The 24,000-nt window shown below is 41.8% G+C and overlaps 2 protein-coding genes across 2 annotated transcripts in view; both read left to right on the top strand.

The window, feature by feature from the left end:
- The window catches only part of LOC138946900 (long-chain specific acyl-CoA dehydrogenase, mitochondrial-like), a gene marked incomplete in the record, with an annotated part of 11,465 nt that extends 3,618 nt beyond the window's left edge, over nt 1-7,847 (top strand). The window contains 2 exon segments of the mRNA XM_070318298.1: nt 1,858-1,985; nt 5,815-7,847. Of these exon segments, the coding sequence (XP_070174399.1) occupies nt 1,858-1,985; nt 5,815-5,995 (309 nt within the window).
- A 9,392-nt stretch (nt 7,848-17,239) lies between these two features.
- The window catches only part of LOC138946899 (uncharacterized), a 12,938-nt gene continuing 6,177 nt past the window's right edge, over nt 17,240-24,000 (top strand). The window contains exons 1-2 of the mRNA XM_070318297.1: nt 17,240-17,373; nt 19,165-19,331. Of these exons, the coding sequence (XP_070174398.1) occupies nt 19,184-19,331 (148 nt within the window). The 5' untranslated portion in view covers nt 17,240-17,373; nt 19,165-19,183. The remainder of the gene's footprint in view (nt 17,374-19,164; nt 19,332-24,000) is intronic.

The following is a 24,000-nucleotide window of genomic DNA, read 5'->3' as shown; positions in this document are numbered from 1 at the left end:
AACTTTTAACCATAATGTCTAAATGCATGTTCAAAGACGGATCTATGTACTGATTAAATATTCTGAGGTTCCAGTGAAAGCGTAAGGACTTGGAAACACACAGATACCTAGCAATATATATAGGTTACACATTCCGAGTTCTGAATATCGTACATATTTTCCTTAGGGTCAATTTTCAGGTATTACCGAGCCTCTGGTGAGGTGTGTAGGCTTTTTATCCCATTACTCTGACGTTTACATTAAAAAAAACTACTTTTTGACACAAACTCTGCGAGTGCCTGTTTTTTGCTTACCCAAACCTTCCACGACCACAAATCGTGTCATCAAATTCGTGTGCGAAACGAGTCCCCTTTTGTCTTTTTGGCAAACGCGCCATAAAACGTCTGCTTTTGTATTCAGTCATCTATACTGCTTAAGAAAACGAATAACAGTTATTTTTAGAGTGTTGAAATGAATTTGGAAATATTATTTTGCATTGTTGGCTTCTGGCTTTCGTCCTACATGTACCTGACCGGTATCCCAGTCATATGTTTCCGAGATTGCGCAGTTCAATGCATTTGATACTGTGTAGTTACCGGCCGGTTTCAGTCGGGACCCAAGTCGGTTGTCATTGGCATTCGCCAAAAGACTGTGTGTGTGATTTTACTAGCGATGAGGATGATTGCTGAATTTGTGCTTATTCGAGCTGTTGTGCTTCAGTGTTCAAATTTGGATTACTTACTTCTTTAATCGTCATTTAGGTGAGCCGAACTTTGATTTCTGTTGTTCTCTTAGGCCAGTAAGTTATCTGTCTTGGGAAAACGGCGCACAACTGTCAAGTTGACCCACGTTTCGGTTTGATCATCCAACACGGTTGACATAATTTGGATTGCAAGTTGCATCAACATTATGATTTCCTACAGAAACCACCTCATCAAATGCACTGTGCCTGCTGGAGATCAACACACTAACTTGACCTATTTTCAGACCCCCTGTACTGTACTGTAGTAGTTTTGTTCTGCTGGTCTATTCAATGCAGGTCAAAACTTGACAGTAAGATTGACCTAGATCTCTCTGCCTGCCTAGACAACGTTGTTTACTTTAAAATTGAAAAATAACACACGCAAGATCCGACCTTCTTCGCCACCTTTTATTTTAACGGTTTCTCCAACTTTGTAAGTGGCAATGTCCATGTTGTTGGTCAACTTGATCAGTAGCTGATGATTCTGTAGCAAACGACAGATCTGCAGCAGACGACAGATGGGACAGCCTTGTTCGGTTGAACCAGATTTAGCAATCAATGCTCTAAAAGCAATAGCAAATGAACAAAACTGTAAGCATACTGTTTTAGCTTCATTTTTATTTCGTCGCTCAGGATTTTGAATCAGGATTTTGTTGTCGGGATTGATCTAAGCGGTTGCCTATTAAGCGTACTAGAGTTGTGAGCCTTGAATCACTCCTCTCTCTCTCTCTCTCTCTCTCTCTCTCTCTCTCTCTCTCTCTCTCTCTCTCTCTCTCTCTCTCTCTCTCACTCTCTCTCTCACTCTCTCTCTCTCTCTCTTTCTCTCACTCTCTCTCTCTTTCTCTCTCTCACTCTCTCTCTCTCTCTCTCTCTCTCACTCACTCTCTCTCTCTCTCTCTCTCTCTCTCTCTCTCTCTCTCTCTCTCTCTCTCTCTCTCTCTCTCTCTCTCTCTCTCTCTCTCTCTCTCTGTACCAAAGGGACCAACCAAAAGTGGTGGTTGTAGACCAGTACTGGTTGGGGATACAAACGAGTGGTCATAACCAATAGGTTGTCATCGGGGCAGGTTCCACTGTGGAAAGATGTTTTGTTTTCATGTAAATCCAATTCTGATTTTCTTCTCTTTCTCTGTACACAGACAATCCAGCACAAGCTGGCTGAGATGAAGACGGATATCTGTGTGGGTCGTGCCTTCACTGACCAGTGTCTGGACATTCATAACTCGCGCGGCCTCGACTCCGGCTCTGCCTCCATGGCAAAATACTGGTACGTTTTTCTGTCCCTTTTTTTTACATTTAGTCAAGTTTTTACTAAATGTTTTAACATAGAGGGAGAATCGAGACGAGGGTCGCGGTGTATGTGTGTGTGTGTGTCTGTCTGTCTGTGCGTGTGTGTGTGTAGAGCGATTCAGACCAAACGACTGGACCGATCTTTATGAAATTTGACATGAGAGTTCCTGGGTATGAAATCCCCGTACGTTTTTTTCATTTTTTTGATAAATGTCTTTGATGACGTCATATCCGGCTTTTCGTGAAAGTTGAGGCGGCACTGTCACGCCCTCATTTTTCAACCAAATTGGTTGAAATTTTGGTCAAGTAATCTTCGACGAAGCCCGGACTTCGGTATTGCATTTCAGCTTGGTGGCTTAAAAATTAATTAATGACTTTGGTCATTAAAAATCTGAAAATTGTAAAAAAAAAATAAAATTTATAAAACGATCCAAATTTACGTTTATCTTATTCTCCATCATTTGCTGATTCCAAAAACATATAAATAAGTTATATTCGGATTAAAAACAAGCTCTGAAAATTAAATATATAAAAATTATTATCAAAATTAAATTGTCCAAATCAATTTAAAAACACTTTCATCTTATTCCTTGTCGGTTCCTGATTCCAAAAACATATAGATATGATATGTTTGGATTAAAAACACGCTCAGAAAGTTAAAACAAAGAGAGGTACAGAAAAGCGTGCTATCCTTCTTAGCGCAACTACTACCCCGCTCTTCTTGTCAATTTCACTGCCTTTGCCATGAGCGGTGGACTGACGATGCTACGAGTATACGGTCTTGCTGAAAAATGGCATTGCGTTCAGTTTCATTCTGTGAGTTCGACAGCTACTTGACTAAATATTGTATTTTCGCCTTACGCGACTTGTTTACATTTAGTCAAGTTTTTACTAAATGTTTTAACATAGAGGGAGAATCGAGACGAGGGTCGCGGTGTATGTGTGTGTGTGTGTCTGTCTGTCTGTGCGTGTGTGTGTGTAGAGCGATTCAGACCAAACGACTGGACCGACCTTTATGAAATTTGACATGAGAGTTCCTGGGAATGATATCCCCGAACGTTTTTTTCTTTTTTTCGATAAATACCTTTGATGACGTCATATCCGGCTTTTTGTAAAAGTTGAGGCGGCACTGTCACACCCTCATTTTTCAATCAAATTGATTGAAATTTTGGCCAAGCAATCTTCGACGAAGCCCGGACTTCGGTATTGCATTTCAGCTTGGTGGCTTAAAAATTAATTAATGACTTTGGTCATTAAAAATCAGAAAATTGTAAAATAAAAAATAAAAATTATAAAACGATCCAAATTTACGTTCATCTTATTCTTCATCATTTTCTGATTCCAAAAACATATAAATATGTTATATTTGGATTAAAAACAAGCTCTGAAAATTAAAAATATAAAATTTATGATCAAAATTACATTTTTGAAATCAATTTAAAAACTTTCATCTTATTCCTTGTCGGTTCCTGATTCCAAAAACATATAGATATGATATGTTTGGATTAAAAACACGCTCAGAAAGTTAAAACGAAGAGAGGTACTGAAAAGCGTGCTATCCTTCTCAGCGCAACTACTACCCCGCTCTTCTTGTCAATTTCACTGCCTTTGCCACAAGCGGTGGACTGACGATGCTACGAGTATACGGTCTTGCTGAAAAATGGCATTGCGTTCAGTTTCATTCTGTGAGTTCGACAGCTTGACTAAATGTTGTATTTTCGCCTTACGCGACTTGTTTCCATTTTTTCTTTCATGTGTTTTGTTGTTATTTGCGTTTAAGACATTTACTTTTGTTTGATTTTTGTTGTTGGCTGCTTGGTGTTTTGTTTGTTTGGTTGAGGAACGCGATCATGTATGTGTGACGACTCAGATATATAGTGATCGTTACCAGATGTAATGAAGAATTTACTGTTATTTACAAATGCTTGCTTTCTGTTGATCGTCAGTTAGTGTGTGTGTTCGTGGGTGTGTTCGTGGGTGTGTTCGTGGGTGTGTCGCTGTAAGCGTGCTTGTGTGTGTGTCTTTGGCTTACAGACTAGAATAGAACATGCACATAACACAGAAGGTCTGCACAGCACACTCACACACAGCAATACAGCACACCGTCTTGTACCTCCTTCTGCCCTGCCGAAGTCGGGGTATCCTTTTTAATCCACCGAACAATTAATATCCACAGCCATGTGTGTCTCCTGCCTCCGAACACACACGCTACAGAGCTCGACTCGATGTGCGCAGTTTCGTATAAAAATTATTTTCCAAATTTCCCCACTGTGTTTTATAAAATAATCATATTATGAAAGCACATACATTCTTATCTTAGTTGTTATGTATTCATTGTTAGAAAACATCGGCATTATTCATGTTTTACTTTAAACGCAATCATTGTTATTTATAGATCACAGGCACTTGATGTAAGTAGGTCACACACGTGTAAATGTTGTGCCCAGTCCTTGTTTTTGTTTCTGTTATTATTTTAGTTAGCAGGTCTAGTTGAGCACGTATTAAGTATCATGTACCCACTACTAGTCATTGTGCATTTTAGTTAATGGACTGATGATGTCATTTGTATGGAGTCGACGCACGTGCGAGGATATGTATGTGTGGAGGGGGGGGGGGGGGGGCGCGGGAGATGGAAGCTTGCTGTATGTTATGTAATGTATATATTGTGTGTGATACGTGGAAATGTGATACTATTTATTTGCATGTATGATACAGGTACAAATGTGATAATTGTAGGCTTATACTAGTGATTACTGTGTGTGATACATGAAATGTGATATGAATGCTGTTTTTATATGTTATACTCTTACTTTCTCCCAAGCGCAAGACAAATTCTTCTATGAAAATTGAAGCCAATAAAATTTGAGTTGAGTTGAGTTGAGTTGAGTTACAACTCCTCCGTTCTCAGTTGAAAAATCAGCCATTGGCCTGGGCTCACGCGGTCGTTGACCTGGGGTCACAAGGGCATCTATTGGTAATTAATCGTGGATCACAGGTCAAGGTCAGTGCCTGATTAGTTATAAGGGCACGCAGCTGTGGCGTGCAGTGGCTTTGATCTGGCGGCACATTGGGGAACCAACATATTTCATCTCTGTACTTCTTTGTGCTTTCCTGGTGAGACTGGTTACAGTAACACCCGTACCCCACACACTCATACGCAGTGATTTAGCTGATTGAAAGTAGTGGTGCTAGGCAAGGGAAATAACCCAGCTTTCTCTAAAATATGAGAACACAGTTAGGGCCCTTAAAAGTGACTGGTCTACATTATTCAGTTTTTGATTCTTTGGACCCCAAAGACTCTCTGTCTATGATCTTTGAAAAATAAACACAGATTTGATTTGATATTTCTCTGGCAAGGGCTAGGCGTATAAAGCAGTTAACCCTTACACTGGTGCAATTCTGTAACACATGTTACATAGCCACTGGTGAATTAACAGAGAGAAAAAGAACAAAAAACGGTCATATAGGTTTTCGCATCCATGGAAGGTAATCGGAACCGACCAAACAGACTGAGCCAGTAGCGCGACATATGTCATGACAACCAGGTGACAGTATACGTAAAGTAGTGCGACATATGTCGCGACAACCAGCCTAAGGGTTAATGTATGCTTACTCCATTTCCTTGGTAGAATAGACATTTATCTTCTCTCTCTCTCTCTCTCTCTCTCTCTCTCTCTCTCTCTCTCTCTCTCTCTCTCTCTCTCTCTCTCTCTCTCTCTCTCTCTCTCTCTCTCTCTCTCTCTCTCCCCACACCCCCCCCTCCCTCCTACCTACACTACAACGCCAGCAAATTGTTGATTGTGCAGGGTGTCAGAGCTGCAGAACAAGCTTGCCTACCAGTGCGTGCAGCTTCACGGGGGGTGGGGCTACATGCTGGAATACCCCATCTCCAAGGCTTTCCTCGACGCCCGCGTTCAGCCCATCTACGGCGGCAGCAACGAGATCATGAAGGAGCTCATCGCTCGGCCCATCGTGTCCGACAAGTAGTCTGTTGACCTTGACGAAGACTGATACCGTGCAACCCCCCTGTTAAGACGACCAAACATTTGAGAAAATAACGACGCAAAAAGGGAGAGAGTCTTAAAATGAAGTTAAATTTACAGACATTGTAAACTGAAAATCTGAGAAAAGGTCTTCAAATTGAAGGGAAATTAGGACTTAAAGGAATGTAGTTTTAAAATGAAGTTAAATTTACAGACATTGTAAACTGAAAATCTGAGAAAAGGTCTTCAAATTGGGGAAAACGCTCATTCACGTAAAAACCCACCGGTGCAAAAAAACATGGGAGTTTGAGCCCATGAATGCAGTAGAAGGGGAAGTGTTAAGTCGGGAGTTTGAGCCCATGAATGCAGTAGAAGGGGAAGTGTTAAGTCGGGAGTTTGAGCCTATGAATGCAGTAGAAGGGGAAGTGTTAAGTCAGGAGTTTGAGCCCATGAATGCAGCAGAAGAAGGGGAAGTGTTAAGTCGGGGGGTCTTACAAGCCGAGTTACACTGTACAGTGAAATTTGTTCGTTACAGACCATCCACTTTCAAAAGCTCCCTTGCCAGATATTTTTGGCCGAGGGTTTTATCTTCGTAAAGACTGTTCCAGCGAAACCTCTACTAATGCCTTTTCCCTGAAGATTTTCTCTAAGACTGATGCTGCAAAACTGCTGTATTAACACTTCCACTGTGAGACCTTGACTCCCCGGGCTTTTCTCTTCGTAAGGACACAGTTGATATGAAAAACTGTCATTTGGAACCAACACTTTTTTCTTTCTTTTTTTCCAACAAGAACAACACAAGCAAACAATGTGAACATTATGAACGTTCTACTTGCTTAAAAAGACAATCATTATGCAGTCAAAGAAAAAAAAAGAAAAAAAAAGTTGTTGACCCGTTAGCTTTGTTCTTCATATCAAAACTTTAAATACCCGAATTTTTCTACTTTATGCGAAGACCGTAAAGTGTGAATCAAAAACAAGAAATGAAGGTAATTCAAGACTGAAAAGTGAGTAATGAAAGACTGTAAGAATTCAATTGAAGACTAAAGTGAGTAAGGAGAGCCGAAACAAGACAAGTTTTCAAGATGAAGTAGTGTGGTTTTGTATTCATGTACCAATGTTAAACAATTAGTGATCAGGGAAATAATCTAAAAAACTCAAATTTGGTGTCATTTGATTTTACTCTTCCCTGCAGATTGCTCTCTCTCTCTCTCTCTCTCTCTCTCTCTCTCTCTCTCTCTCTCTCTCTCTCTCTCTCTCTCTCTCTCTGAGGAAACACTAATTAAAATACATTGATTGTCTTGATGTGATTTCTCTCTTCCCACCCCCCAAATTGCTCAGTATATTTGTATGTCTTTTTCTTTTCAAAGTGTGTGTGTGTTTATACTTGTGTGTGTTTGTGTGTGTGTGTGTGTGTCAGCGCGTGCGTACATGCAGGCATGGGTCAGAGTGTGTGTGTGTGTCAGCGCGTGCGTACATGCAGGCATGTGTGAGAGATGATTTGATACAGATAACATTAATTCCTCCTATTTTTGTGTTAATTTTGCTTTAAATTACAATCTCATAACTCCATGTCAAAGGGATAAAAAAAAAAAACTTTTAAAAAACACTTATTTATTTCTATTATACCCATGATTTGCTATTTGACTTCTGATGAAAATTGAATTTCTTCTTGCCCTGGCATTTTATATCTGTTGCTTCATTTACCAAATGCAACTATAATAAGTGAATATTTTGTCATTCTGATTCATGATTTCTTGTGATCAAGGCATTAAATGATGCAAACTGATATGGCTGTTTGTTGGAAAGATGACCATCATTCCATACGCAGACATATTCTCGCTCATCAATGTTGACTGGTGTTCACAATGTCGACTGGTGTTCACAATGTTACAGCTGTGCTTATGATATTTGTAGGTTGGGTGAGTTTGTATGTGTGTGTGTGTGTGTGTGTGTGTGTGTCACAGTATGTGTGTGTGTGTCACTGTGTGTGTGTGTGTGTGTGTCACAGTGTGTGTATGTGTGTGTGTCACAGTGTGTGTGTGTGTCACAGTGTGTGTGTGTGTGTGTCACATGCACAGTGTGTGCGTCACAGTGTGTGTGTGTGTCACAGTGTGTGTGTGTGATGCAAACTGATATTCTGTGACCCCCCCACGGGTTATGGGGAAGAATTTATCCGATGCTCCCCAGCATGTCGTAAGAGGCGACTAACGGATTCTGTTTCTCCTTTTACCCTTGTTAAGTGTTTCTTGTATAGAATATAGTCAATTTTTGTAAAGATTTTAGTCAAGCAGTATGTAAGAAATGTTATGTCCTTTGTAATGGAAACTTGCATTCTCCCAGTAAGGTCATATATTGTACTACGTTGCAAGCCCCTGGAGCAAATTTTTGATTAGTGCTTTTGTGAACAAGAAACAATTGACAAGTGGCTCTATCCCATCTCCCCCCTTTCCCCGTCGCGATATAACCTTCGTGGTTGAAAACGACGTTAAACACCAAATAAAGAAAGAAAGAAAAGAAAGATATTCTGTGCTATGGATATTTGCATTTGGGTGTGTGTGTGTATGTATGTGCGTGTGTGTGTGTGTGGACATAGCAATCAATTAGACAAAATTGTCTATGTAATTCACACAAACAAATACCCAGGCGGAGTGAATAAGCACACGGCAATTATTGTGCGGATTCCTGCAGAGACTGTTACAGCAATTGTAAGCTTCTCAAGTTTTTTGTAATACTATCACACAGCCTCCTGTGGATTTCCCCACATAATGAAAGGGAGATTACAATCGGTCGCTTTGTATTCCAGTCAGTTGTAACGGTTTCTGGTAACAGCTGGTTGAAGGCTTGCTTCCCATGTAGTGTGTCGTGTTTTACCGCTGAACAAGCAGGGAGTAAACTCGGCATGGGAGTATAGATCATTTGTGTGACCTAATTAATTGTTCATATTAATTTTGTTTCCCAACATTTTTGTACAGAGGTTTTGTTTTTTCAATAAATCTCTTTTTAATAAACGGACCATTTCCTTTTTATTAAATGAAGTAGTTTTTCGTGAAGGCATATTAATTAGGTACTCATAAAGAATACTAGATTTTATTGCAAACCCTCTATCGAGTCTCACGCACTACTGGGCACTAGGGCTGGGATGCACGATGTACACACGGGGGTGTTCGGACACCGAAGAGAGTCTGCACACAAAGTTGACTCTGAGAAATAAATCTCTCGCCGAACGTGGGGACGAACTCACGCTGACAGCGGCCAACTGGATACAAATACAGCGCGCTACCAACTGAGCTACATCCCCGCCCTGGATGCACGGTGTGAAAGTGGGGACCACCCAACTGGTTGGGAGCCAGCCGCGGGGTCTGATTGGTTGAAAATGAGATGTCTTATGATTTCAACCACTCAGACCCTGCTGGCTCCCTCTCAGTTGCCGGGTAACACCCAATTTCGCTTTGTGCATATCATATCAGCCCTGGTAACCATGCACGTAAAATTCAGCGGACACCTGTTGTTTGCACGTGTATCTCGAGATCGTCATCAACATTTGGTTTAAAACGTCTGCCTGGACACCAACTGAAGAGGCGGACACAACTTCTGGCAAATTTAACTGTGACGACGAAGCCGAAGTGGACGATGATGATGACGATGCTGCTGATGACGATTTTGGTGAAGATGATGATGATGATGATTATTATGGTGGTGATGGTGATGATGATAATGATGATGACAATTATGGCGAAGATGATGGTGATGATCAATACTGTCCCGGAGAATAAAACAAGACTAGTTGTCTGACAAGTTATAACATTGGTTGAAACATCCACACTTTCACGGCAAACATAAAGATACAGCTGTGGCCCCTGCACGCAACACGATGTAATCTGAGTATAGGCACAAACTCACAAAACACATATCTATATATCTGAAAGTCACATCATTAAACGCGGGAATCGATAAGAAACCACCAAAGTCAATGCCCCCAGTAATGAGTGAATTCTTCTTCTTGTCGATCGCCTTTACACTTGGAGTCCAGCTGAGGCTGTGAACCTGGTGGTCAATGAAGAGCCTCCACGGGACCGGCAAGCTTGTCTCGGGGGGTCGTCGGCCTGGGTCAAGTCTCTGTCCTCAGGGGTTGGAGATTCCTTCAGTCCTGTAGGATGTGGACTGCCTCTCCACAGGGGGTTTAGTGAATGTATTACCCACACTTGTATCAGGATCAGGATCGATACATTGCAGGAGGACCGGCACGGTTGGCCCAGTGGTAAGGCGTCCGCCCCGTGATCGGGAGGTCGTGGGTTCGAACCCCGGCCGGGTCATACCCAAGACTTTAAAATTGGCAATCTAGTGGCTGCTCCTCCTGGCGTCTGGCATTATGGGGTTAGTGCTAGGACTGGTTGGTCCGGTGTCAGAATAATGTGACTGGGTGAGACATGAAGCCTGTGCTGCGACTTCTGTCTTGTGTGTGGCGCACGTTAAATGTCAAAGCAGCACCGCCCTGATATGGCCCTTCGTGGTCGGCTGGGCGTTAAGCAAACAAACAAACAAACACCAAAAAATACATTGCAGGAACCTGTTTAGGTTATCGTCGCAACGGACACAAGCGAGCGCAACCCCACAATTTAAAAATTTGAATAGTAGGAATTATTGGATCTTAGCCTTCCTAGCTCCTATTTCTAAGGAGATCAGTTAGGGGGGGGGCGGTTGAAGAACAGGAAGCATCAGAGTGACACCCCCAGCCTCTCCCCACACGCAGATCCCCTAAATCATATCCCAAACCTAATTTAAAAACAAGTTAAAGTCATTTTTGGCGCTAGTGCGGAGTGGTCGTCATGGCACCTCTGCTAACCGCTGCTGAAAATGCAGCGACAGAGCTTGCCTGGACAACCTTCTCCTCCAAACTATTCCACTCTGTACAAAAAAGGAGCATTGATACTGTATCGGATGTCAAGCCGCAACCTGGATCACGTAAAACAAGCTTTTGCTTGAGTTCGTGCCATAGTTGCTTACTACTAATGGTTTGCTTGAGTTCGTGCCATAGTTGCTTACTACCAATGGTTTGCTTGAGTTCGTGCCATAGTTGCTTACTACTAATGGTTTGCTTGAGTTCGTGCCATAGTTGCTTACTACTAATGGTTTGCTTGAGTTCGTGTCATAGTTGCTTACTACTAATGGTTTGCTTGAGTTCGTGCCATAGTTGCTTACTACTAATGGTTTGCTTGAGTTCGTGCCATAGTTGCTTACTACTAATGGTTTGCTTGAGTTCGTGCCATAGTTGCTTACTACTAATGGTTTGCTTGAGTTCGTGCCATAGTTGCTTACTACTAATGGTTTCGTGGTAGGTATGTTGAAGAAAATGTTGTTTAAGACAAGCGGTACCATGGACGAAGACCGTGCTTTGGAAAGATCTGTGTCTACCCATAGAGCAGAAATATTTCTCATCATTTATTTCTGCAAAACTGTTCCTGTGGATCAATTTAACAGACAACATTAAAATGACCATCTGTTTGAGCGAATATAACAAGTAGATTTTAAAACTCTATGCCAGGATCATTTTGGGAAAAAAGATTTGAACAAGTTCGTCATTGTGGATTACGAATAGGTAAGAGCGATTTGTACTTTGATAATCCCCAGTGTGAGTGGATAAAGGGCCGTTCACATGGCACCTTAAGGATATTCCCCAGTGTTAGTGGATAAAGGGCCGCGTTCACATGGCACCTTAAGGACTTTCCCCAGTGTGAGTGGATAAAGGGCCGTTCACATGGCACCTTAAGGATATTCCCCAGTGTGAGTGGATAAAGGGCCGCGTTCACATGGCACCTTAAGGACATTTCCCCAGTGTGAGTGGATAAAGGGCCGTTCACATGGCACCAACTTTCCAACAACTTTTCCCAAACTTTTGTTGATGATTTGAAATCGTTCCCGAGTTGTTGAGGCAAAGTCGGCGAAAAGTCTGCCATGTGAACGGCCCCAACGATTTATTAGTTGTTCATTCATGTTTTCGCACGAGTGGGTTTTTACGTGTGTGACCGTTTTTACCCCGACATTCAGGCAGCCATACGCCGCTTTCGGGGGAAGCATGCTGGGTATTTTCGTGTTTCTGTAATCCACCGAACTCTGACATGCCCGGGATACATGATCTTTTCCGTGCGCACTTGGTCTTGTGCTTGCGTGTACACACGAAGGGGGATAAGGCACTAGCAAGTCTGCACATTACTTGACCTGGGTGATCGGATAAATCTCCACCCTTAACCAGGCGGCAGCGGCCGGGATTTGAACTCACGACTATCCGATTAAGGGCAGATTATACCTGCGCAGTTTCAGCGGCACAGACGACGCACTGCATATTATTGATGCTGCGAAAGGGATTATGACGAGTACTTGGCCTGTTTTCATTTCACTGACGCAACGTGTAGCGGGTTGGGATAATCTGCAGTGCGTCGTCTGTCCTGCTGAAGTTACATAGGTGAGCGCCGGGCCTTAGGAGGCCGATGTCTTATATTGGGAACGCGGAATAACGCCGAATTGCAATTGTCGCCTAAGACCGAATTCCATTTGTCGCCTAACTTAGAATTTGTTCTTTAGCCAAATGTCGCCTAATGTCGAATTGCCAAATGGCGCCCAACACCGAATTCCCATTGTCGCCGAACATAGAATTCCAAATGTCGCCTAATGTCGAATTGCCAAATGGCGCCTAACACCGAATTCCCATTGTCGCCTAACACAGACGGTCCCGGACAGACAAGATAGTTAGACAGACAAAGAAAGCTCACTTAATGTCTTCCGCGTGTTTATGGGAAATAACGTGACAAACATATTGCCAAGAACAGAACGCAAAATAAAGAAAAGAACGCCAAGTTGAGCTCTATTCACAATTGAGAGAGGGTAATGTTGAGCTTCACGTAAATTTTACGTAAATTTCGCGTTGAGTTTGGCGTGATGTGAACAAAGTGTTGGGAGTCCAGCTATGATGGCCAAAATTGAAAACCAGCATTATATAAAGTCACAACGAATCAAATTAATTAGAAAAAAACACAGTAAACACCAAGTTTCAAAGACTTTCGGGCCACGCCCTTCTTCAGTTAGAATCAAAGCAAGTTACACAGTTCCGAGTCTGCCACCATGTATACCACATTTGAAGGAAGGAAGAAGGACACCACTTTATATCGACATGAAGACCATGAGTACCGAGGTACAAAGCGCATAGGGAAAACGTTGTCGCGATACCTGTCATCAGGCATGAAAATTGTCCGTATTTTCCGTATTTTCCGTATTTTTGAAAAAAATAAACCGTATTTTTTTTTAATTTCCGTATTTTTCCTTTTTTTTTTTTTTTTTTTTTTTTTTTTTCCCTAGTCACAGTTATAGTAAAATAGTTTTGGGGCCATGTTTGAATCCAATTTTAAGGCTCAGATAGCCCCAGATTGCACCAAATTGCACCCTTGAAAAAAAAAAATTCCGGGGGAGCATGCCCCCAGACCCCCCTAGAAGTCTTGGCGCTTTGCGCCTGCGAAACTTGGCGCTACGCGCCTGCAAAACTTGGCGCTACGCGCCTTCGAATTTTTTTTTCAGTATTTTTTTTTTTAAGTTTTCATGCCTGTGTCATGTACGGATGCAGACTGCAGGGGCCGAGCGGTCATCAGAGATGGCGTCTGCAGAGTAACCAACCCTCACTCACACGTACCGCTTCCAGACAACCACTTCAAGATACAAGAAGGTACGGTTAACAAATTGATAGAATGCAAATAGAATAACCTTTCCCTTCTGACAAACGGCGAGGAGATCGCAAGGAGGCGTTCGGTGTTGCAGATCAATAATGAGCGACGACTTGCAGTCCTTGGCGAACAACTCACAGGTCAACAAATCGCCCCGCTGGCCTTCGTCAAAAGAGCATGCGCGTTCATTAGGAGATATGCCGAGGATCATGTTGAGACATCAGAATCCCAAACTGACGAAGACGGCAACGCTGATGGACCACGAGAAGGCAACCCAGATAGAGAGCCAGAAACGGACGAGGAAAACGTCAACCACCAGGATGACCAGGACGACACCACAGACCGCAGCAGCTCCCCCACAAGGGCACCCGACAACTCGTGCCCCGTTTGTCTCTTGAACCCCCGGAACGCAGTTTTCGTCCCTTTTTCTTTCTTTATTTGGTGTTTAACGTCGTTTTCAACCACGAAGGTTATATCGCGACGGGGAAAGGGAGGGAGATGGGATAGAGCCACTTGTTAATTGTTTCTTGTTCACAAAAGCACTAATCAAAAAATTGCTCCAGGGGCTTGCAACGTAGTACAATATATGACCTTACTGGGAGAATGCAAGTTTCCAGTACAAAGGACTTAACATTTCTTACCTTCTGCTTGACTAAAATCTTTACAAACATTGACTATATTCTATACAAGAAACACTTAACAAGGGTAAAAGGAGAAACAGAATCCGTTAGTCGCCTCTTACGACATGCTGGGGAGCATCGGGTAAATTCTTCCCCCTAACCCGCGGTTTTTTTTTGTCCCTTGCGGACATGCCTTGTGTTACGACAGCGGGGTTCACGTTCAGGGCAACGTGGCACCCAACAACAGATGTCACTGCTGCCGCGCCGATATAGCGAGTGTGGTCCGGGTGTTTGGAATGGCATAGAGCAGTGTTCGTCCCTTGCGGACATGCCTTGTGTTACGACTGCGGGGTTCACGTTCAGGGCAACGTGGCACCCAACAACAGATGTCACTGCTGCCGCGCCGATATAGCGAGTGTGGTCCGGGTGTTTGGAATGGCATAGAGCAGTGTTCGTCCCTTGCGGACATGCCTTGTGTTAAGACTGCGGGGTTCACGTTCAGGGCAACGTGGTACCCAACAACAGGCAGGCTGTGTAATTGTACGTCATGCTACTCACTGCCTATAAGTATATTGCTTGTTTGTGTGTAAAATCAGTCCATTTTATCTTGTGAAATTCTGAATAAAATCGTGTTTAAACCAAATATATTCAAATGCCAGCCTTTTGTAATGGAGTGAACAATTGGATTAAAAACAGTTTAAAAAAAAGTAATTCGGTGTTAGGCACCATTTGGCACTTCGACATTAGGCGACATTTGGCATTCTATGTTAGGCGACAATGGGAATTCGGTCTTATGCGACAATTGGCAATTCGACATTAGGCGACATTTGGCATTCTATGTTAGGCGACAATGGGAATTCGGTCTTATGCGACAATTGGCAATTCGACATTAGGCGACATTTGGCATTCTATGTTAGGCGACAATGGGAATTCGGTCTTATGCGACAATTGGCAATTCGACATTAGGCGACATTTGGCATTCTATGTTAGGCGACAATGGGAATTCGGTCTTAGGCAACAATTGGCAATTCGACATTAGGCGACATTTGGCATTCTAGGTAAGGCGACAATTGGCAATTCGACATTAGGCGACATTTGGCATTCTAGGTAAGGCGACAATTGGCAATTCGACATTAGGCGACATTTGGCAAATCGTCATTAGGCGACAATGGAGCAATTCGACGTTAGGTGACAATTGGAATTCGGTGTTATTCATGTTACCCCTTATATCTATCTACCAGGCCACGGCGCCAGTCTGTGTGTGTGTAAGTTAAAGCACAGAAAACCTTGCAAAAAGACTGCAATCATTCCCCTATTCTCACTGTTTTCATTTGCGTAGCTTAACGTTTATAACAGCTTATTTCCCTCGGACTCTTTGAGGTTAGATTCGCTCCGAATGGCTGTTTCATTACAGTTACAGTCTCTTTGTATAAGCCCAGTCCCCCTGCAGAGACACATTCCGCCATCCAGACCATTCAGACATGCATCACTGATGTTAAATCTTGGATGGTCGATAACAAACTTAAGCTGAATGATGATAAGACTGAAGTCTTTCTGTGCAAAAAGAACACTACATTTCCCTCTCCCCAACCTGTTTCTGTTTAAATAGGCAACACCGACATTCTTTTCTCACCATCAGCTAGAAACCTTGGATTCATCCTTTCATCTGACATGACCCTTAACAAACATATATCTTTAGTCTGTAGAGCAGCTTATTTTGAGCTTCGTAAGATCAGCACCATTCGCCACACACTCTCCTCTCAAACAACTAACACTCTTGTCTGTGCCTTTGTTCTTTCTAAACTTGACTACTGCAACTCTCTTCTCTCTGGCTGTCCTCTGTACCTCCTGCATAAACTACAAAAAGTCCAAAACTCGGCAGCACGCCTCATTCTGAAAGCACGAAAACGAGATCACGCAACACCACTTCTTCACACACTGCACTGGTTACCTAATCAAGCCCGCATTGAATACAAACTGTCCACCCTCTGCTTTAACTTCTTTTCTGGCTCGTCTCCTGCCAGCAAGACAACTCCGTGCCTCTTCTGACTGTCGCATCCTCACCATTCCACACACCCAAACCAAAACATACGGACAACGCACTTTTACTTTCTGCGCACCCACACAATGGAATTATCTCCCCTTTCACATCCGCCACTCTCAGTCACCCCAAGCATTCAAACGAGCACTTAAAACGCACCTCTTCAAGAAATACAACCCCTGATTTTGTTTTCTCAGTCCATCAGTAGGCTACATGTAGTGTATTTGTTGTTTTAGTGATAATGTGATAATGTATATAAACATCTAGGGCTGTTTTCAGTACATGTTCTGTTTGATTAAGGGTATTCAGCTGGTATTTCCTTGTTTTCACTAACTATTTTATTCATGTTTTTATTACTTAGTTAATGGAAGAATCTTTTGTATGTATGTTTGATGGTGTATGCTTTTAATTAAGCGTTGCTGACTATGAATGTAGATGTAAATGCTTGTAAAACTGTGTTTTAATTTGAAATGTGTCAAGCGCAAAGAGCATAATTGTAAAGTTATGATGTTGCACTATATAAATGCTCATTTATTATTATTATTATTATTATTATTATAATAACCTCGCAGCCATATCTCAGCGTAAAACTTCCTCAACGCCGATTTTTGCTCCGAGTGACTGAAGAGAATGCTTATTATAATGCCATTTTCCACGCCTTTCCAAGCTGCACACACACGCACACGCACAAGGCACACACAGACGCACGCTCACACACGTACACACACACACACGCAACACACGCGCGGCGAAGGGGCGGCGTCATCAAGTGTGTGTGTGTGTGTGTGTGTGTGTGCGTGTGTGTGTGTGTGTGTGTGTGAATGTGTGTTTGTATGTGCGTGAGTGCATGTATGAGAGACAGAGAGAGCGTGCGTGTTGCGTGTGTGTAAGTGGGTGTACGTGGTATCCACGTGGCGTTCAACGTGCGCATCTTTCCCTGTATAAAACTCCACACTGCCAGGGCCCCTACACTGGTCTTCCGAGATCGTCCTGCTCAACACTTCTTCTGGTGAGTATGCCTTGTCTTTTGTCACTTGATTTGTATTGATTTCTGTATCTATTTAGTCAAGTTTTGTTGTCCTTTTCATCTCGGCTCCATGAAATTTTGGTCTGCCATATCAATGGGAGAAGATATATAATTATAGTCTCCCTTTTTCTCTCTCATTTTTTTACATTTAGTCAAGTTTTGACTAACTGTTTTAACATAGACGGGGAATCGAGACGAGGGTCGTGGTGTATGTGTGTGTGTGTGTGTGTGTGTGTGTGTGTGTGTGTGTGTGTGTGTGTGTGTGTGTAGAGCGGTACAAAGAAAACTACTGGACCGATGTTCATGAAACTTTACATGAGAGTTCCTGGGTATGATATCCCCACACCTTTTTTCATTTTTTGGATAAATGTCTTTGATGACGTCATATCCGGCTTTTTGTAAAAGTTGAGGCGGCACTGTCACACCCTCATTTTTCAATGAAATTGATTGAAACTTTGGCCAAGTAATCTTCGACGAAGGCCGGACTTTGGTATTACAATTCAGCATGAAGGCTTAGAAATTAATTAATGAGTTTGGTCATTAAAAATCTGAAAATTGTAATTAACATTAGTTTTTTATAAAACGATCTAAAAACAATTTAGTCTTATTCTTCATCATTTTTTTTTATTAAAAAAAACATAAATATGTTCTATTTGGATTTAAAACAAGCTCTGAAAATTAAAAATATGAAAATTATGATTAAAATTAAATTTCCAAAATAGATTTAAAAACAATTTTTTCTGATTCCTTGTCGGTTTCTGATTCCAAAAACATATAGATATGATATGTTTGGGATTCAAAACAAGCTCAGAAAGTTAAAAAGAACAGAGAGATACAGAAAAACGTGCTATCCTGCTCAGCGTAACCAAAACTGCGCTATTCTGGCTAGTCAATTTCACTGCCTTTGCTACGAGCGGTGGACTGACGAAGCTACGAGTATGTGGTCTTGCTGAAAAAAATGCAGTGCGTTGTTTCATTCTGTGAGTTCGACAGCTTGACTAAATGTTGTATTTTCGCCTTACGCGACTTTTTTTTTATATTTTTATTGTTCTTCTTAATTTTTCTTCAAAATATAAATTACTATTATCGCAAATTGTTCACTTTTAGTCATGAAATGCAAAGGTAGTGGCATCATAATTTATATGTATATGACAGCTTGGAAACAAAGAGTAGGTAAATAAAGCAATTATGACTGCGTGTGCTTGTGTTTTTCCGACCCGTGTGATCTTGAAATCTTTATCGTGCTTATAAAAGGGGATCATTAAGGACAAAGTGTACTTTCTTTTTGCTTGGTGGTAATGATGTTTCCTCTAACCGTCTCCATGCTGTATTCCTGATTCAAAATAAGTCTCCTGACACGCTGAGTGATTATTTCTACCTTAGAAAAAAAAATATAAAAAAGAAGAAATATGGCCACTGAAGTTTAGATAACACAGGGAGAGAAAAAAAAATTCGTATGTATACACATTCTGGATGACTCCTTCGGATAAAAAGCTCCTATCTCAATATGTTCGCTGTTGTATGGAACATCATTAACAACTGACATTAACAAACATTTCGACTGCTATTGCACCGTTTTAAAGAAAATATCAACCCATGAATTGAAGTCCTATTTACTGCGGTGAATTTTCAAAACAGTTTTTTTTTCTCGTTTTTCTCAAAACAACAAATATTGATATACTATGTTTGTGAATTACAGCGTATTTTATCGTATTTTGTTTATCTGAGCTTCTTTTTTTTTCTCAAATTGTACTTGCATAACTTTGAATTCAGCCAAACCAAGCCGACGACAATGTCATCGTTGACCCTACTGACCGCTACCGTAGTGGTGCTGGGACTGTGGTGCTGGGTCCCCATTGATGCTTTCAACCCGCGAATGGCTTCTTGCAACAGGACCACCATGCCTGTCGTGACCAACCTCAGCCTGGCTGACTGGGCAGGTACAGTACATAGAGAACACTCACTACATGGCTTGCTGTGTGATACCACGTTTACACCGTTTGTTTTATTAACATTGAAATGCGAGCGAAAGTAAGCTTTAGAATATTTGGATAAAACAACGAGTGTACTGTAAACCTGGTATTACATAGCAACCCATGAAATATTCTTTTTATCTTACATTCTTATCTTCCATGTCAAATCACTGCCCAACCCAATACATTCTTATCTTCCATGTCAAATCACTGCCCAACCCAATACATTCTCATCTTCCATGTCAAATCACTGCCCAACCCAATACATTCTCATCTTCCATGTCAAATCACTGCCCAGCCCAATACATTCTTATCTTCCATGTCAAATCACTGCCCAACCCAATACATTCTCATCTTCCATGTCAAATCACTGCCCAACCCAATACATTCTCATCTTCCATGTCAAATCACTGCCCAACCCAATACATTCTTATCTTCCATGTCAAATCACTGTCCAACCCAATACATTCTTATCTTCCATGTCAAATCACTGCCCAACCCAATACATTCTTATCTTCCCTGTCAAATCACTGTCCAACCCAATACATTCTCATCTTCCATGTCAAATCACTGCCCAACCCAATACATTCTTATCTTCCCTGTCAAATCACTGTCCAACCCAATACATTCTCATCTTCCATGTCAAATCACTGTCCAACCCAATACATTCTTATCTTCCCTGTCAAATCACTGTCCAACCCAATACATTCTTATCTTCCCTGTCAAATCACTGCCCAACCCAATACATTCTTATCGTCCATGTCAAATCACTGCCCAGCCCAATACATTCTTATCTTCCATGTCAAATCACTGCCCAACCCAATACATTCTCATCTTCCCTGTCAAATCACTGCCCAACCCAATACATTCTCATCTTCCCTGTCAAATCACTGCCCAACCCCATACATTCTCATCTTCCATGTCAAATCACTGCCCAACCCAATACATTCTTATCTTCCCTGTCAAATCACTGTCCAACCCAATACATTCTCATCTTCCATGTCAAATCACTGTCCAACCCAATACATTCTTATCTTCCATGTCAAATCACTGTCCAACCCAATACATTCTCATCTTCCATGTCAAATCACTGTCCAACCCAATACATTCTTATCTTCCATGTCAAATCACTGTCCAACCCAATACATTCTTATCTTCCCTGTCAAATCACTGTCCAACCCAATACATTCTCATCTTCCATGTCAAATCACTGTCCAACCCAATACATTCTTATCTTCCATGTCAAATCATTGCCCAACCCAATACATTCTCATCTTCCCTGTCAAATCACTGCCCAACCCAATACATTCTTATCGTCCCTGTCAAATCACTGTCCAACCCAATACATTCTCATCTTCCATGTCAAATCACTGCCCAACCCAATACATTCTCATCTTCCATGTCAAATCACTGTCCAACCCAATACATTCTTATCTTCCATGTCAAATCACTGCCCAACCCAATACATTCTTATCTTCCATGTCAAATCACTGCCCAACCCAATACATTCTTATCTTCCATGTCAAATCACTGCCCAACCCAATACATTCTTATCTTCCATGTCAAATCACTGCCCAACCCAATACATTCTTATCTTCCATGTCAAATCACTGCCCAACCCAATACATTCTTATCTTCCATGTCAAATCACTGCCCAACCCAATACATTCTCATCTTCCATGTCAAATCACTGCCCAACCCAATACATTCTTATCTTCCATGTCAAATCACTGTCCAACCCAATACATTCTTATCTTCCCTGTCAAATCACTGCCCAACCCAATACATTCTCATCTTCCATGTCAAATCACTGCCCAACCCAATACATTCTTATCTTCCCTGTCAAATCACTGCCCAACCCAATACATTCTCATCTTCCATGTCAAATCACTGCCCAACCCAATACATTCTCATCTTCCATGTCAAATCACTGCCCAACCCAATACATTCTTATCTTCCCTGTCAAATCACTGCCCAACCCAATACATTCTCATCTTCCCTGTCAAATCACTGTCCAACCCAATACATTCTTATCTTCCATGTCAAATCACTGCCCAACCCAATACATTCTTATCTTCCCTGTCAAATCACTGCCCAACCCAATACATTCTTATCTTCCCTGTCAAATCAGTGCCCAACCCAATACATTCTCATCTTCCCTGTCAAATCAGTGCCCAACCCAATACATTCTCATCTTCCATGTCAAATCACTGCCCAACCCAATACATTCTTATCTTCCCTGTCAAATCACTGCCCAACCCAATACATTCTCATCTTCCATGTCAAATCACTGCCCAACCCAATACATTCTTATCTTCCCTGTCAAATCACTGCCCAACCCAATACATTCTCATCTTCCATGTCAAATCACTGCCCAACCCAATACATTCTCATCTTCCATGTCAAATCACTGCCCAACCCAATACATTCTTATCTTCCCTGTCAAATCACTGCCCAACCCAATACATTCTCATCTTCCCTGTCAAATCACTGCCCAACCCAATACATTCTTATCTTCCCTGTCAAATCAGTGCCCAACCCAATACATTCTTATCTTCCCTGTCAAATCACTGCCCAACCCAATACATTCTTATCTTCACTGTCAAATCACTGCCCAACCCAATACATTCTCATCTTCCATGTCAAATCACTGCCCAACCCAATACATTCTCATCTTCCATGTCAAATCACTGCCCAACCCAATACATTCTCATCTTCCATGTCAAATCACTGCCCAACCCAATACATTCTCATCTTCCCTGTCAAATCACTGTCCAACCCAATACATTCTCATCTTCCATGTCAAATCACTGCCCAACCCAATACATTCTCATCTTCCATGTCAAATCACTGCCCAACCCAATACATTCTTATCTTCCATGTCAAATCACTGCCCAACCCAATACATTCTTATCTTCCCTGTCAAATCACTGCCCAACCCAATACATTCTTATCTTCCATGTCAAATCACTGCCCAACCCAATACATTCTTATCTTCCATGTCAAATCACTGCCCAACCCAATACATTCTTATCTTCCCTGTCAAATCACTGCCCAACCCAATACATTCTCATCTTCCATGTCAAATCACTGCCCAACCCAATACATTCTTATCTTCCATGTCAAATCACTGCCCAGCCCAATACATTCTTATCTTCCCTGTCAAATCACTTCCCAACCCAATACATTCTCATCTTCCATGTCAAATCACTGCCCAACCCAATACATTCTCATCTTCCCTGTCAAATCACTGCCCAACCCAATACATTCTCATCTTCCCTGTCAAATCACTGCCCAACCCAATACATTCTCATCTTCCATGTCAAATCACTGCCCAACCCAATACATTCTCATCTTCCATGTCAAATCACTGCCCAACCCAATACATTCTTATCTTCCATGTCAAATCACTGCCCAACCCAATACATTCTTATCTTCCATGTCAAATCACTGTCCAACCCAATACATTCTTATCTTCCATGTCAAATCACTGCCCAACCCAATACATTCTTATCTTCCATGTCAAATCACTGCCCAACCCAATACATTCTTATCTTCCATGTCAAATCACTGTCCAACCCAATACATTCTTATCTTCCCTGTCAAATCACTGCCCAACCCAATACATTCTTATCTTCCATGTCAAATCACTGCCCAACCCAATACATTCTTATCTTCCATGTCAAATCACTGCCCAACCCAATACATTCTTATCTTCCATGTCAAATCACTGCCCAACCCAATACATTCTCATCTTCCATGTCAAATCACTGCCCAACCCAATACATTCTTATCTTCCATGTCAAATCACTGCCCAACCCAATACATTCTTATCTTCCATGTCAAATCACTGCCCAACCCAATACATTCTCATCTTCCATGTCAAATCACTGCCCAACCCAATACATTCTCATCTTCCCTGTCAAATCACTGCCCAACCCAATACATTCTCATCTTCCCTGTCAAATCACTGCCCAACCCAATACATTCTCATCTTCCATGTCAAATCACTGCCCAACCCAATACATTCTCATCTTCCATGTCAAATCACTGCCCAACCCAATACATTCTTATCTTCCATGTCAAATCACTGCCCAACCCAATACATTCTCATCTTCCATGTCAAATCACTGCCCAACCCAATACATTCTTATCTTCCCTGTCAAATCACTGCCCAACCCAATACATTCTTATCTTCCATGTCAAATCACTGTCCAACCCAATACATTCTCATCTTCCATGTCAAATCACTGCCCAACCCCATACATTCTCATCTTCCATGTCAAATCACTGCCCAACCCAATACATTCTTATCTTCCCTGTCAAATCACTGCCCAACCCAATACATTCTTATCTTCCCTGTCAAATCACTGCCCAACCCAATACATTCTTATCTTCCCTGTCAAATCACTGCCCAACCCAATACATTCTCATCTTCCCTGTCAAATCACTGCCCAACCCAATACATTCTCATCTTCCCTGTCAAATCACTGCCCAACCCAATACATTCTTATCTTCCATGTCAAATCACTGCCCAACCCAATACATTCTCATCTTCCATGTCAAATCACTGCCCAACCCAATACATTCTCATCTTCCCTGTCAAATCACTGCCCAACCCAATACATTCTCATCT

This window comes from Littorina saxatilis, linkage group LG14 (assembly GCF_037325665.1).
Source record: "Littorina saxatilis isolate snail1 linkage group LG14, US_GU_Lsax_2.0, whole genome shotgun sequence".
Taxonomy (NCBI): Eukaryota; Metazoa; Mollusca; class Gastropoda; order Littorinimorpha; family Littorinidae; genus Littorina; species Littorina saxatilis.
This window is presented reverse-complemented; position numbering and strand designations above follow the sequence as displayed.